This window comes from Parasteatoda tepidariorum, chromosome 3 (assembly GCF_043381705.1).
Source record: "Parasteatoda tepidariorum isolate YZ-2023 chromosome 3, CAS_Ptep_4.0, whole genome shotgun sequence".
NCBI classification, from domain to species: domain Eukaryota; kingdom Metazoa; phylum Arthropoda; class Arachnida; order Araneae; family Theridiidae; genus Parasteatoda; species Parasteatoda tepidariorum.
In genome coordinates, this window is record NC_092206.1 from 5,329,648 (window position 1) to 5,346,244 (window position 16,597).

The 16,597-nt window shown below is 31.7% G+C and overlaps 1 protein-coding gene across 3 annotated transcripts in view; it reads right to left on the reverse strand.

Moving 5' to 3' along the window:
- Positions 1 to 1,073: 1,073 nt before the first annotated feature.
- Positions 1,074 to 16,597, reverse strand: part of LOC107443053 (uncharacterized) — a 34,640-nt gene continuing 19,116 nt past the window's right edge. For 2 of the 3 annotated variants that reach the window (XM_043043243.2, XM_043043244.2), the window contains 6 exons: positions 12,378 to 12,449; positions 11,445 to 11,544; positions 9,249 to 9,718; positions 5,087 to 5,244; positions 2,594 to 2,752; positions 1,074 to 1,299 (listed from right to left, as the gene is read on the reverse strand). In XM_043043243.2, coding sequence (XP_042899177.1) covers positions 1,286 to 1,299; positions 2,594 to 2,752; positions 5,087 to 5,244; positions 9,249 to 9,718; positions 11,445 to 11,544; positions 12,378 to 12,449 — 973 coding nt within the window. In that variant the 3' untranslated portion in view covers positions 1,074 to 1,285. Of the gene's footprint in view, positions 1,300 to 2,593; positions 2,753 to 5,086; positions 5,245 to 9,248; positions 9,719 to 11,444; positions 11,545 to 12,377; positions 12,450 to 15,950; positions 15,986 to 16,597 lie in introns of those variants that run through there. The other variant, XM_043043245.2, reaches the window with a different exon arrangement.

The following is a 16,597-nucleotide window of genomic DNA, read 5'->3' on the forward strand; positions in this document are numbered from 1 at the left end:
ACAAAACAAAAGTATTGAATTACAAATTAAAATAAGAAGTAGATTTTTAAAAATATTTAATTGTTATTAATAATATTTTTAAAAATATTAAATAAATAATAAAAATTCGGGCTACAATAACTTCAGTGTGCACCTATGTATTAAACAATTTATGTGCAACAGATATCTAATTGTTAACATATAAAACTTTAAAAAGGTTGGTATTAAAACTTGCATAGTAGCATACAAAATGTTCAATGAGAAAATTGAGGTTTGTCTGCTGCAACCACCAGAGAATAGATATTTAAATTTAAAATTTACAAATGTGTGTGTAAATATTTTCGGCCTAAATGAATGGTTTCAAAAAGTTAAATCGGCGAATTTCTTCGAGAAAATTTCTGATACACACATGCTAAATTATATTCTCAAAATACAAAGAAATGAAATAAAAAAAGAGAAACATACACAACTATTTTTGTATTTGAATAAATATTTTCTTGGATGCAAAACCAGAGAAATAAATTTCTTTTGCACCATTGGTATGTTAAATTTCACAGAAACGAAGAAATTAGTTTTTTATTATCGAGAAAAGTATTTCAAACCCATATAGATTTTTCAACGAAAATTGTTCACAAAAAATGACAACCAATATATTTTAGTTCGCGGGCCACAAAAAAAGGCTCCGCAGGCCGGATGCGGCCCCCGGGTCGCCAGTTGAAAACCCCTGATCTAGAATATAGAACATACTCAGTATTGCATGATGGGAAAATAATCCAGAAATAATATGTTTGCACTTTGATACATTAAAAAATAAATTTCAGCATTTCTAAGTACACCAGAACTAACTTTTTCTATATTTTAAATTTTAAAATTTAATTAATTTTTTAAATTTTTAAATTTTAAAATACCAATATATGGTTAAAACAGAATTTGCCGTGCAAGATTTTTCCCGCGGTATATCCTCCTCTTGAGTTGAGAGATAACTTTGAGTAGAAAAGGTCAAGGTAGATGACAAAATGTTCTAAAAATACTTAAATCAGCAATACTGAACAAAATTGCTTTAAAACTAATAATTATTCTGAGCTCGAGACAGATTTTCTTTCAGAAAAGTACATAAATTTTTAATGAAAAGTCTTCAAGATATATAACTATACTTTATAAAAACAGGTCAACAAAATATATGCAAATGGTAAAAAATATATACATTTGAGAAATCAATATTAACGACAACAACAATAGTATTTTTGTGTTCAAGAAATATAGCATAGAATTTCTTAGTTAAGAAAATCCTCTTGATGACCAACGATCATAGAACCGAACCTAAAAATGAATAAAAACTAACTTAATGACTATAAAAAATAACTAATTTTTGATATACTTTTCTAATTAATTAAATCATTTAAATTATATTTTTTCAAAGTTAAAAATCTATTTATGCTTTTTTTCTCATTCTAAATATTGTATTTTTAGAACTATTGTGTGGTATTACTTTATCTACTATTTAGTCGTCAAGTCAAGTGCACGCCCTCTCAATTAGAAAATTTTATATATATTTTTGAAGTACAATTTCATCGAAACATTAACGAAAGTATGGGAACTACGGTTTTTTTTTATAAAATAATTATAATCGAAAATGTAAAATTCTGTTACTTGCCCGTGTATTTGATTAATAGAAGTGTAGGGGGTAGCCGCAATATGGTAATTACGGTCCCCATAGTTTGATCAGGGGAGCGATTCAAAGTTCGACCCCATAAATGTTAATTTAATTTTTTTCGTATTTCGTAATATCTCGAAAACCTTTAAAATTACATGACAAATTTTTGCACTCAATTATAAAATTTGTTTGTCCAAAGCTAATTCCATGTAAAAAATGGAATTTAGTTAATATTTATTATTTTTTATTTAATAATCATCGAAAAATTTTGAATTGTAAGGTATACAATTCTTTACACTTTTTTAAATTATGCAATTTTACATGGTAAAATGCAAAATTGGAACGAAATCGGTTGAATAGCTCCTGAGAAAACGGTTGAAAAAAAAAGGTATGTTTATTCAAAGAAAGTACGTTTTTGTGTCTGATTTCGTAACTTAGAATATCGTCAGCAATAATTAATTAGCAAATTTGAGGTCAACAACTCAAACCATTAAGATGGAGTCTTAGAATGTGAAGATTCGATCATTAAATCAAAAAGTTAATCAGGGTGGCCCGTTTTTCTTTTGATGCACTGTACATGTATGTACATGTATAGTGCGTTTTTTACGTAGTTAAATTTAACTGCTAAGAATACTAATTGCTACATTATGAAACGAGCTGATTTTTGCTAATAAAGGAATAGCTCCCAAAATGAAGCACTCACTTTTTTTTAAAACGAACCCAATAAGTAATATGTAGGGTCGATTTTGACGTATTAAAAGACCAGGGCCTCGCAATGCCTTCCCCCCCCCTTAAATGTAAGAAGAGCAATTTTTGCTTGATACTCGTTCATAAAGTTAATCAACAGGTTTTTATAGTCGAAACTTCTAAAAGGTTTAGGTTGAACGAAATCTATGAAAGAAAAGGTATAAAGACACCTTAAGATTTTATTATAAATATATTTTTTAAAAAACCGTTTACCAGATTTGCTCTTTCTGCTGAATTTTCTGAAGGAGAAATGGGATTTCTTTGTTTCGCGTTCTTCTTCTCTAGGCGAAACATTATTGGTTGATTTTCGGGTTGATGGCTTCCTCCAATGAGAACTCTCCTCTTGCGTAGAAAATGGGAAACGATCTAACCCTAGAGGGTACAAACACATATTAATAAAATAACACTTTTAGAGAATCGTCTATTTCTGAAACATGTTCAAGGGAACGTAGACCTCATTCGGATTGAAATTTGTATTTGACGTTGTACTAGAGCTGTACTGATGAATTATTGGCGACAGTGTGAAGTTCATCTTTATTGGAGACGCGGAGACAAAATTGGAACATGCGCGCTCTACATTAACATAGATTGAAGAACGAATGGTGGTAAAAATCAACCGGTCTCCGTACAATGCTTCCAAACCGCAAATAAAAATTTGAAAATGCTTTTATATGTAAAAAAAAAAATTATAACTCAAGAAATATTGGATAAATATTGGAAATACTGCACACATTTCGAATTTCGCAATCTGAAATTACGAAGTTTAAGATGCAAACTTTTTTCAATAATCGAAACATTAATAATTTTCGAAAATTATTCTTTACATAGAATTAATTATCTTAAGATACATAGAATTACATAGAATTAATTATCTTAAGATTAAAGATAGAATATTTTTGTGCGACATTACGTAATTTAATTAATAGTTAAGACTAACTAATTAGAACATTTGAAGTCTAAATTTTTGAATCATTTTTGATTTTGAATCAGTCTAAATTTTGATGGCACTGAGCTCGTGAAAATCTGATAATTAGAACAAAAGTTATAAAAAGGGGTTATCTTTTTTCCTAGTACAATGTACAACAATTTGTAACCCTGGAAATTGCAAAATTAATCACATAATTCGTAAGAGACAACTTTTGCTGTAAAGTTTTAAGTTAATACATATAATGGAAAAGGTTTTGTTTTGAATCATTGTTATTATTTTCAAGTCATAACACTATGATATTTTAAATATAAAATAATGCAAGCAAAAGAATGAATGTAACCTTCTGTTACCCTGAAATAGTTGATAAGATGTGCAATATGATTTTAATATATCTCTTCATATTAATAATTTATAACTGTCGTTGAACAGCCGAATTTTTTGATTTTATGCATAGTAATATTCAACTCCCTAGCCCTCTAATTTTGAACCTAATCCAGAAAATAAGGGAACTCCTGGATCAAGTATTGGGATAAATTTGCTCTCGTGGAGGACTTTTTGATAAAACTAGCTCGCATTTGCGTTACATTTAGAGGAAAAGCACGAAAACCTCCCACTGCAAGCTTGACAGCAAGTACAGTAAGCATGCATAAATGTTTTTTTTTTATCCTGTGTGAGAAGGAGAGAAACCAATTTAGTATAAACACTTCTCATTTGAAAATCCTCAGTCAAAATCTGCTGGCACACACCTATATGTTCTGAAATTCGATCGATCGTGAAACAACAATTTCTGTTTGATTTTTTGACGGATTGTTTTTAACCGTTTTCATCATTTTGACATGAATGTTATTGTTGAAGGACGTCCAGAACGAGCTTGGTCTGCAACGCTCAGCACCCAAACTATCACTTTTAAAGCACCCAAAAACTTGTGTACGGCTCATAGCATCCTTTTCAAAATCCCGTTTAAGCAAATTTGGAAGGTTTGCGTAGCCGGTCTTGCGCTTTGGGCAGCCATCCACTTCTACAGGCCATAGGACAACATAGGAAAGTTTTTTATACTTCATAAAACACTCGTCATTTGCTTAAAAGGCATTTATATTAAGGGGATTTAATTATCAACTACGTCAACCTAAAGGTAACTCGAGTTAGAATCAAGTTAACATCTCTTTTATACTAGTGAATTGGTATTTGATATTTGTAGTGGTAGTTACACCTCATAATTCTCCTTCTAGAATTTTATCTGTGATAGAATTTGCATGAACGAATACCACTAGTTGATTTATGCTGTTTTTTAGTTATTTAATTATTATTATTTTTTTTATTTATATCATTTCGCTCATTAAAATTTTTCTTCATCTTTGTTTACTTATATCATTTTGCCATTATTTTTTTCTTTCAATTTTGAATATTGACCGGAAGACTTTTATTTACTTCAACGGATTTTTATTATTTTTTTAACGCTACATTTTAAGCAAATCAACTGTTTAATGTGAACCACTCATCGATGGTGGCGAATTCATATCGCAGGTCACCATTGAGGGGGTATATTTTAAATCGAACGTGTCAACATTCATCTATCAAAAGGTGCCTCAAGACAGAATCAAGTTAACAAGTCTTATATACTATTGAATCGGTATTTAATATTTAGATTGGTAGTTACGCCACACTATCATAGGAAGAAAGAGTCGTCATAAAAACAGTCCTAGCATCAAGGATCTCAGGACAGGATATACATTATCAGAGCTATTTTATCTTGAGCATCAGGAAGAGCATATACATACCATTAGGAAGCGTCAAAGATTTGAAAGAGGTGACCGGAACTTTGTCGGGAATGCTGCTAGCGACTTCCCATTCACTCTGACTGTTGAACGTGGACAAGCGTCCAAACTCCCTGGAGAAGCTGCTGGTAGGTGAAACGTTGCTCTTAGGGGTTGAGGTCCTGTAAATGGAAACTGTATGTAGAATCTTTCCTCAAATAACACAAGTAAGGGCCATTTGATAATAAAATTGTTTCGCTTTTTTCTTCAGCATAGTTGACAAGTTTGTTTAAACACTTATCATTCCTTATTACGACTAGATTTAGAATACCTTCTTCATTCAAACTTGCCTCCTACTTCCTTAACCCCTTGACATATCATTTTAAAACTCTAAACTGTGCAGAACTATTAATTTCTTGATATGGGAATGATCTTTGATTGCACTGTAAACAACAGCTCGCAACGGAATGTTGACAGAGTTGTCAACCGCTCCGGACACGCCAAAATAATTTAAAAAAAAAAACGGTAAATAACAACAACCTAAATTTTTCAAATATTTGACTATTTTTGCTAGCTTTTTAAAAGGTATAGCCAGACATAACTGCTATAAAATGGTGAATTATATAAGCCTACGAATTATTTAGAAATAGTGGTGGTTAAAAATCTACTAAATTGAATTCATTAAACCACGAATCACAATTGATAAACTACCACTTTAAAATATTTATTTGCTGTCAGGAGCAAGTTGGCATCTCTGTGTTGAAGACGTCTGAGACACGTCAATTATCGTTTTGACATAAGAAGCATCTGACGTCTCCCAGACGTCTTCGTATGTCAAGGTGTTAACCAAGAGGTCACTGCAAAATAAGGAGTAGTGAAATTCCTGGTCAGCAATGCAGGGAATTTTGCTACTTCACAAATCGTAACTTCCTGCTAGTAAATGTATGCAGCAGATGGTTTTTTTTGCCGACTAAGAACACATCACTGACCTTATCTTGTGCATGGTGAGTGATTTGTTAAATTTGAATATTTTAAAGACGCAGAACTGACCGCGTACAGTTTACCTACACAGCTGCAACTGAGCACAGTTTCAGCTGTGTTGTTTGTCCGGTTCACCACATTAGAAGGCGAACGCACTATCGCCTTCAACCCTTCACCTTTATGAATTTTTCTATCAAAAAATTTAAAGCCGCGCTCGCCTCCCTATCAGGTGACTCAGGTCAATACGGATTCCGATCCCGACTCGCTCCAGCCAGAGTACTCACAAAAAAATATCTCCAGTGGTAGATGGATCAAGGGCTCATACGATTAGCCCATGCCATCGGGCTAACCGTGCGTCAGGGTTAAGCAGATAAGTTGATAATCATAAAATAAAAATTTGGTTGGCAGTTTAACTTGGGTTATGAAATTGAAAGAAAAAAATAAAGGAAAATTGAGAGAAATAAGTAACATATTTTAAAACACCGTCGTATCGCCAGTCGATTATTTTGCATAAAAGGTTAGTGTGGTGTGATCACGGGATCACCACAATGTTTACTTTTCATACTGGGCTGTCTCCAACAGGAGCGCCCTCTTCATTGCCTTTGCAGGATCTCTAGGGCTCGACTCATAGCTCGTCTTTAGAGATTCTTGCAACCGCTAAGGAGGGGACGCTATCTTTTGGAGATAGACCAGTATTCCCCGTGGATCTCGAGTAGGTGGTTGCCTTTTTGAGAGCAGCATCCTTTTTGTTCCCCCCCCCTGTGTGCTCTAGAGTTTAATCTTTGATTTTTACCGTTATAAGTTTCTGCAACCTTATCTTCTAATTATTTATTTGATGCATCATGTAATTCTACAAGGAAACATTTATTTCAATATGTTAAATTAAATTCCTATCTACTCCCTGGAGCACACAGGGAGGACCCAGCATCCACGTGGTGGATTCACTTTCTTGTGAATTGGTGAGCTGTATACTGGAAATGAACATGTTCTTAGAACCAAAATAAACAAAAAGATGGATGAACTTTTATCTACGAAAACCTGTGTTTTTTTCTTTTTCTCAAAAAAGATGTACCAGTCATCGGCGTAATTTAGGAAGGTGACATATTTTAAAACACTGATCAAATCTATCACAAGCAGTTAGCGGATGATTTGCACCTCATGTCCCTTCCTTCAACCCCCCCCCCCCCCCCGACAGTTAGTATCTGTTTTTGGAATTAATGCAATCATGTAACGCTTATAAAATATCTTGTATTTTATTTCATATCTTTTTATATTTTATATACGTCGTTGAACAGCCGACCCAATTTTTCGGGTTTACGACTATAAACGTTATTAATGTTTAACTCCGTAGCCTTGTAATTTTGAACTCAATCCAGAAGACAGGGGAACGCCTGGAGAAATTTGCCTTCGTGGAGGACTTTTTGATGTAACTAACCCACATTTGCGTTCTATGGAGAGGAAAACCATGAAAACTTCCCACGGTGAGTTAGAATTCCCTTGCCATCAGGCGATGGCAAGGGGATTCTAACCCATGATCCGTCTACCACTGAGGATATTTCACGTCAGCACTGTGGTAGGTGTGGATGCTGAACTCGAAATTTCTGGATTTAGGGTTATTTATTATGTCCGTTCTACTGCGTCACCATATTTGATATGTATCGCCATAATGATTATTTCAAAACATTTGAGTTATTTTTCCAAGCTAAAATTGAACACATAAATATATTTTTTCAATGCGTGTAAGAGTAGATTACTGTGAAAGTAATGGCAATATTCACGTGTCAGTATTTATGTGTTGATTGTTTGAACATACTTATGCATTCTGTGTAAGAAAAAGACAAAATTTTTTTACATAAATATTTCATAAAAGCATAACAAAATAATAATTAAGTTCCTGAAAAATAATTTTTAACATGGATAAATAAGTTTTAAATAATATCTTCAATATATTTCCGACTAAAAAAAATACCGCCGTTTCGTACGTTGGCAAGCATCAAAACACTAAATTACCATTTTAAAAATCTTAACACAGTAAAATATAATTCATATATTGCTGGCTGCTATTTGTTTTTTATATCAACTAACCCTTCTATTTAAACTTTTTATCTCCATTTTTGTTTGTAAACAAAAAATTTTTTTTTTGTGTTACATTGGCTCAGTTAACACTATGAATATCCTAAATCAACTCTTTCGGTTAGAAAAAATATTTAAGTATTCACAGAAAAATTTTAAAATTAAGTTAATTCATGTCACTAAATACAATTATTAATTTACTCTAAATATTTTTACTATGAATTAAACGCGTTATCAGAGCTTAGGGATTTCATGCATGTTCCCACGTTTTGAGAACTGTCCACTACATGTTTTAACAGCATGCAAAGTCCTCGGGCACAAAAATGTTTTACACCCCTATAACATGCCACAATGTTTAAAAACGAACAAAAGAAACTTCCCATACATAAAATAAACCATTTTTAAGATATGATGCAACAATTTTAACAAATTTAAACACATTTTGATTACCCCAAAAACTTAAATAAAGCATTTCTAAATTACGCGTAATTTAAAAAAAAAAATTTAAGATGCTAAACAGTTGTAATCCTCATATAATAAAGTAATTTTCAAAACCATGGAAGTTAATTGAAATAATTAAATTAAATGAACATAAAGGCATAACAATTCAAAAAAAATATTCGAAAGGTATGAATTATTTTGTCAAACTAAACAGTCATTAAAATATCTTTCAATGCCTAAGTAACTAAAATTTTCATTCGAACGTAGAAAAATAGATTTCGGTTTGCCTTTTTAAGTTTTCCTGGCGATAAAACTATTCAAATTATTGGTATTTGCGCGATAATCAATCACTATTTGTAGAGAAAACAAAGGAAAATGCACATTTAATCGAATAAGATATATTTTTAAAAAATATTTAAAGCAACGTTGTTTATTCTTTTTTTAAAAGAAATACAATTTATAAGAAGTAAGATTCTCAGTGGCCCCCTGTCACTGCCCGGATGTGCCCATGCGTAAACAGGGTGCGTAGCCAAATCTTTCAACAAAAAATAAGCACCTTTTAAGCACTCAAAAAATAGTTTTAAGCACTATATTCATTAACAAAATACAAACTATTCCTGCCTATATAAATATTGCTCATTTTTTGTATAGAAAAAAAAATCCCCATAAAATATCGATTTTCATACTGTACCTGTGAATCTCCTTCACTCCAGGGGGTAAGTCCTCTTCCAGAGAATAGGTGATCCCAAACTGCGGTCTCAGAAGAACATCCGTGGGCAGAAGATTCGGAATGTCCTCCACTGTCGGTGACTGTCTGCTGTTGCTGCTCGAATCTGACAATTCACTGATATCGCAACTGAAAGTAAAGTTCTTATTTGGAGAAGGGGGGTTTGGGGGAATAAAAGAAGGGGGTTCGGCATCCAGAAGTGTAATAACATTCCTTTTAAGTAGCTCTCGGACCCTGTGGAATTTCGATCTGAGTTGCTGCATGCGTCCATCGTCACTTTCCGTTGCCCACATAGCCATGTTTGATTCTTGAACAACAAATGAAACAGAGGTGAGCTGTGGGTGATTACGTGTTCCCGGTGGAGATGTTATCTTATGTGATAAGAGGTTATTGTTATCTTCGCTGAGTTGAGTATTTGGAATGGCAAGTGGATTCTAAAAAAGAAACAGGATCTCAGTAAATCTAAAGTTCAGTAAGTTTATTATCTTATGGTTATATTTTAGACATATGCGGCATTAGGCTTAAGTTTAAATCATATTTTGTTAGATAAAAAAATAAGCTGCATTCATAACAAATACTGTGTAAGGCATAAATAAGAATCAAACAGTCTATCTTGCATTTTTCACAATAAATCGGACATTTTCTACATTAAAACTATATTTCCCAATTTGTGACAATTAAAACCAAAGCCAAATATTTTTTCAGATACTAAAAAATAAACAGGATCTCTATAAATCTGAAGTTCAGTAAATTTATTATCATATGGTAATATTTTAGGAATATGAGGCATTAAGTTTAAATCATAATATGATAGTTAAAAATTTAAAAATTGCATTCCTAATAAATACTGTGCACATCATAAATGAGAATAAAATAATCTCTCTTGCATTTTTCACAATAAATCGGATATTCACAATAAATCGGATCGGACAATAAATCGGATGCCAAATTCTTTAAAATTTTATTATTTATCATCATCACTGATTAAACAACGCATATGAATGATCCTTTAAAAATGTAGCATTCCAAAAGGGACAAACATGCTTTATGAAGCATATATTTTTTTAAATCTCAATTATAATTAAAATGTATCTATACATTTTATCAGGAAATATACTTTGTTGTGAACTTTACTTGCATTTGATAAATAAATTAATTATTATTTTACTTTAAGCAACAAAAAATGTTCTATCTAACATTTCCTTATTATTTGTAGCATATATTCTTACTACAACTTATACAACTAACATTTTTTCAAAATTTTCATGCTAATGTGCTCGATAAACAAACAAGCATGTCTTCAAATTCTAACTTTTATCTTTAATTTCGATGATAAAATGACATTCGAACGATTCCATTCTTAATCATCGAAGAATCATTTAAAAATGCACTCTCTAAAAGCATGTTAATTCAATTAAAAAAATTCTAGGAGTTCTAACAATTTTTGTTTTAGTGTCAGCAGCAAGTGTAAATCAACAAGACTTATTTTCCCCAAAAATCATTAGAATTGTTTGAATTTTTTCAAATGAGTGACATGCTTTCAAAATCTGCAACTTAATCCTATTTTTAGAGGATTTTATAAATTAAATTCATTAAAAAAACCGGCTGCTTCTGACATAACATATTTGGGTAACGTCCTTGTCTTGCTGAAATATGCATAACATATTTCCTAACATTAAAAAAAATATTATCTTATTTAATCCTTTTTCAATAGCTAAAAATAATTAATATAATCTATAATATTTTTATAACTCAACCATAAATTGAACGCAGAATAAAATCTATTTTTAGAGTTTCCCTCTACATCTGCCTAAACACATTAGCATGGGATTTAAAAATCGTTTTTTATGGTTGCAGATGTTTTGATTTCATTAAAATTGTCTATTATTTCTTTTTATACCTTTCTAAGGCTTTAATAATATTGGTGATTTTATTTTATCGGATACGCAGCTTTATAAATTTGTAACCAACTTCGAAGATAAGGGAACCCCTAAAATATTTTTTATTTCCTTTATTCCTATCGCTTTTTTTTCACGTTGTGATTTTAAAGCAGCAAATTGTGCACCGTTGCAACTTCGTAATTTCAAATTTGACTCAAAAGACAAGGTATTTTTGAGTCAATCAAGAATATAAAGAACTAAAATCGATTTTCTAACATACCTCTTTTTGAAAATCTGATGAATTCTGGTTCGAGTGGTTATCCGTGGAGAAAACATCTAAAGAGTTGTTTTCATTATTAAAATTCTTGTCTTCTGTTTCCCTAAAAGAAACAATTCCGAAATTAATATTTACTCCAGACATAAAGAAGGTAAAATAAAATGTTTTATAAAAAGTTGTTTAAGAAAGAAAATCAGATATCTCTTGTTAACGCGAGGAATCTAAGCTTAAGTAAGTGTTACTAAATCAGTGACTTATAGGCTATGAATGAAAATCGTAATTATTTTTATATTTCTTTTATTAATGTCAAACAAATTAGTGTAACTAAAAGGTGATATAATTCTACTTTTTAAAAATAGATAAGTGATAAAATATAACGTTTATAATCCTTGAAGATGTAAAAATGATATTTTGAAATCCAAAAATTGGCAAATGTTGGTAGATTTAAAAACAAATATTTATCTAACTAGATTTAAAAGCTGATTTTTTAAGAGAAATAAGTCGATTAAACGATACGATTTTTCAAAGACATCCAATTCTTACGAAGAATTTATTATATCAATCAGAAAAATTAGAAAATACCTCACAGAAGAGTTATGAAGATTTTTTAAATACTTATTTAATAATTCAACTATAAAGAAAATCAAAAGATTTGTACTTATTAAAAAAAAGATTAAAACATGTATCTCAGAAAAATACAGAGTTAGAAAAACCCTAAAGTTAGGTATAGAAATAGAAAAAAAAATTTTAAATAAAAAAGAGTTTAAAGAAGAAAAAAAGACGTTAAAATCTAACATAACCCAAAATTAACTGATTGCTAAAAGTCATAATTTTTATTAATTTATTTCTAATTTAAGTAAATATAATATTTTAGGTTCTAGTGTGCATTATCAAATTCTTAAAAAATAATAATATGAATTTGTAAGGAATACTTACATAGCAGGCCAATCATCGAATTCTGCCAGCACATTGTCCAAAACTTCTAGAGTTTTGCGGTATTCCTCAAGCCTAAAATACAAAAACTCACTCTATCAAATGAGCGCATTAGTATTGTTTTTAATACACATCTTTCTGGAATAAGTTTTTAATTGTTTTAGCATATTTTAACACATCTGTCTATATATTAGGCATTTTCTAATGTAGCGGTTCTCAACATTTTTAGTTGTTTGGACTATCAATTTCGTAAAAAAAGAGGTCTACGAACAACTAAATATGAAAATTATATATATTTTTCAATGAAACATCGATGAACGAAATCAAAACATGATCGTTTAATTTTCTAGCTCTCTTTTTGTTTCAGGACCAGTTTTCCAGACAGGCTCATCGACCAGTTTTCAATTTTATCATTCAATAAAATTGCTTTCAGTTATTTCATTATTCAAATTTATTTGTCAGATATTTCCTTTCCAAAATTCACGAAAACTACGAACGAAAGCTACATAACACTCTGAATAACTTTTGATTAAAATATTTGATTTTCACTAAGATACTATTTTAATGATTCACAGGGTAGATTTTAAATAAACTTTTTAATTCGTGATAACTAGTAACTAATTCACTAAATTCGACACAAAAAAAGAGGTTTTTCCTTATACATGTGCTTTTTTCGACCCTGAAAGCATGAAGCATAATCGTACATTGGAAAATAAAATCTAAATAGTTAGGTCAAGAAAATGGCAATAAGTTCAAGCGTCTTAATTTTATTGCTGGCATGTTTAGCCATATCTCAGAATCTATTTTAACAATCAGAATTTTTTTTTGCAGGGTGCTATTTATTTCGATGCGGTTTTTGACCTGCAGAACGTGGGGTGCATTCTCTGGTATACGTTTCGTGGCAGCTATAGTTTCAATAGTTAAAATGAGAAAACTGTTGATAAGAGACTCTGTATGGCGATTTTAATTTCAGAGCCGTGGTGACGTTCGCCTTCCAATGAGGTGAACTGGATTCGAATCCCAGCGATGGCTGGTTGATGCGAATTCCATACTCGGCTCACACCGACCACAGTGCTGACGTAAAATATCCTCAGTGGCAGACGGATCATGGGTTAGAGTCCCCTTCTGTCGGGCTAGCTGTGGGTAGTTTTCGTGGTTTCCCTCTCCATGTAAAGCAAATGCTGGTTAGTTCCATCAAAAAAGACCTCCACGAAGGCAAATTTCTCTAAATACTTTATACGGGAGTTCCATTGTCTTCTCGATTGGGTTCAAAATTACGAGGAGACGGAATTGAACATCAGTAGTTGTAAAATCAAAAAAGTTGGTCGGCTGTTCAACGACGATTATAAAATTATATATGAAACAAATATGAGTCGTGAGGGCTTAAGGAGTAGAGTGCTCGCCTTCCCATAAGGTGACCGGGCTCTAATTTCAGCGATGGCTGGTTGATACGAATTCAGCATCCGGTTTGCACCGACCACAATGCTGACATAAAATATCCTCAATGGTAGACGAATCATGGGTTAGAGTTCTCTTTCCATCTGGCTAACCGTGGCAGGTTTTCGTGGTTTTCCTTTCCATGTAACGCAAATGCGGGTTAGTTCCATCAAAAAGTCCTCCTCGAAGCCAATTTTCTCCCACTATTTGATACAAGAGTTCCCTTGTCTTATGGATTGGGTTCAAAAAATTTCAAGGCTATGGATTTGAACATGAGTAGTTATGAACCCAAAAAATTCGACGGTTATGAAATAAAATAAAAATTTGATTTTAAAGCTCTAAATTTATTCAAACATTTTTTTTTCATGTCTAAATTTATTCATACATATTTTTTTTCACGATTATAAAAATAATTCATGTAAAGATAATGGAGTCCCCACTTGAAAATTCCACCTGGCAAGTAGGGTAGGGGTCATAATAGTAGATATGATCCATCAATGTGGAGGAGGAAAGTATGTGTCAAGGGATAAAATGTACTTTCATTATCCACACTCAAAGGAGGCTGTGTATTGTTATGAATAGATTTTTGTACATGCAAAATTTTGAATAATATAAGTCTTAATGAATGCTTCTCAGCTTTGCTCTGTAAATAACTAGATAGTTCTAATTTTACATTTCTATGATTGATCAACTTGGGTAATGCATAGTCAGATTGCAGCGATTTTGTTGTTACAATTTGTTACTACCTTCCTCCAACAAAAATAAGCGAATCCCACAGCACTTTCCCCCATTAGGTGCTTTCGTAAGATTTGGACTGCCCCGTAAAACCAATCCACTATAGATATATATTTCAAATCAAAATAGTTGTACAAAATAAATGAAATAATTTGACTGTTCATTTCTTTAGTATTTTTATTGCTATTTTTAGAATATATATGCTTATTTGATGATAATGAAAAGCATACTATAATGGCAATTGCATCTACTATTTTAAATTGACGTTATAAGGGGCATATACTGAATATTAATATTTGGCCTGAATTCGAGAAGCAACTGAGGCTCCAAAGGGATTTACCCTTCCAGTCCCATCTGAGTGAAGGTCTTGAAAAATAGGAGTTACGATGAGTAATGTGCTCTTTTCCACTTTGCTTGTGCCGAGGTGGCTCGGGGGATAAAGGTTCGCCTTCTAATGAAGAGAACCGGGTTCGAATCCCAGGGATATGAATTCGCTCGCACAGACCACAGTGCTGACGTAAAAATATCCTCAGTGGTAGATGGATCATGCGCTAGAGTCCTTTTGCCATTGGGCTAACCGTGGTAGGTCTTCGTGGTTTTCCTCTCCATGTAACGCAAATGCGGGTTAGTTCCATCAAAAAGTCCTCCACGAAGGCAAATTTCTCCCAATACTTAATCCAGTAGTTCCCTTGTCTTCTGAATTGTGTTCAAAATTGTAAGGCTACGGAGTTGAACATTAATAGTCGTAAACCCAGAATTGGGTCAGCTCGGAAAAATTTCTTTAATTAACTAATTAATTTTTTAAGTTTGTTAAGTTGAAGTAGCAAAAAGAGAAATAGATTAAATGTTGCCAGATATATGTCTTAACATTTGTGTTGACATTTTTAAAAATATAAAAAACTTAATTCAGAAAACTTAAAAACCGTTGAACTGTTATAGTGTATGCAAGGTAGTCGTAATAGATTTTTTTACGAGTTAAATTAGTTCTCATTTATTTATGCGTAACAGCAATAGAAAGGTCAGTAATGATAAAACACTTTGCAATACGTAATTTCTTTAAAAGTCTTTTCATATAAATCTATATCATATCTTTTCATATAACTATACGTCTTTTTCATAATTATGTCGGTTTACATATCAGCTCACGGAACGACGTTTTAACTGTATAACTAAAATATATCACAATGAAACCAATTTATGAAGCTCTTCACGAAGTCTCAAATAAATAAATAAAACCCGAAGCGTTTTCAATTTGCGACGGGAACGCGTGCCATTTATAAAAGTTTTTTGCGTGTTATTAGTGACACGACAGCTGCCTGTTGTCACTCGTGTTTTAAAGTGTCGATATAAATTTAAACAGAGCATAAACGCGCTGAAAGAAAAGGAACGATTCTTTATACATACCAGTTATTGAAGAACATCCTTGATACTTTCCTTTAATAGAACAGATAAACGGAATAGAAAGTGGAAATGAGTCGTGACGTCATTAACAGCTTCATTACATATTTAATTGATGCAGAGAATAACTGTTGTTTTAGTCATTCATTTGTGAACAGTAACGGACACTCCAGTTGTTTGAATGATTAAATATTATTTTAACCCATATGATGTAAGAAACGCTTATTCTATGGCATTATATTTATTTAAGAACATTAAATAAACACTGAAGTTATTTGAATGGTTAAATATTATTTTATTGAAATTCATGAGTGGTTTTTGAACTGAAGAAGAAAAGAAAAAAAACACGAAGAAAATTAAGAAAAGCAATAAGTTTTAATTACTGCGCATAAGCTGCAAGTAAATAGAACTCATAAAATAAGTTCGAACTGTAGAGAAAACATGGAAAAAATTACAGAACAATGAAAAAAGGGGGTAAAAGAAAAATAATAATAAAAATAACGGGAAACTGGGAAAAAAACGGAGAAAAAGGAAAAAAAATTAATAAAAATCCGGAAAATAAAAGATATTATCTTTTCATCAGCTCAAACGATTATATACGCAAAAAGGAGAATATATATATATATATATATATATATATATATATATAACGT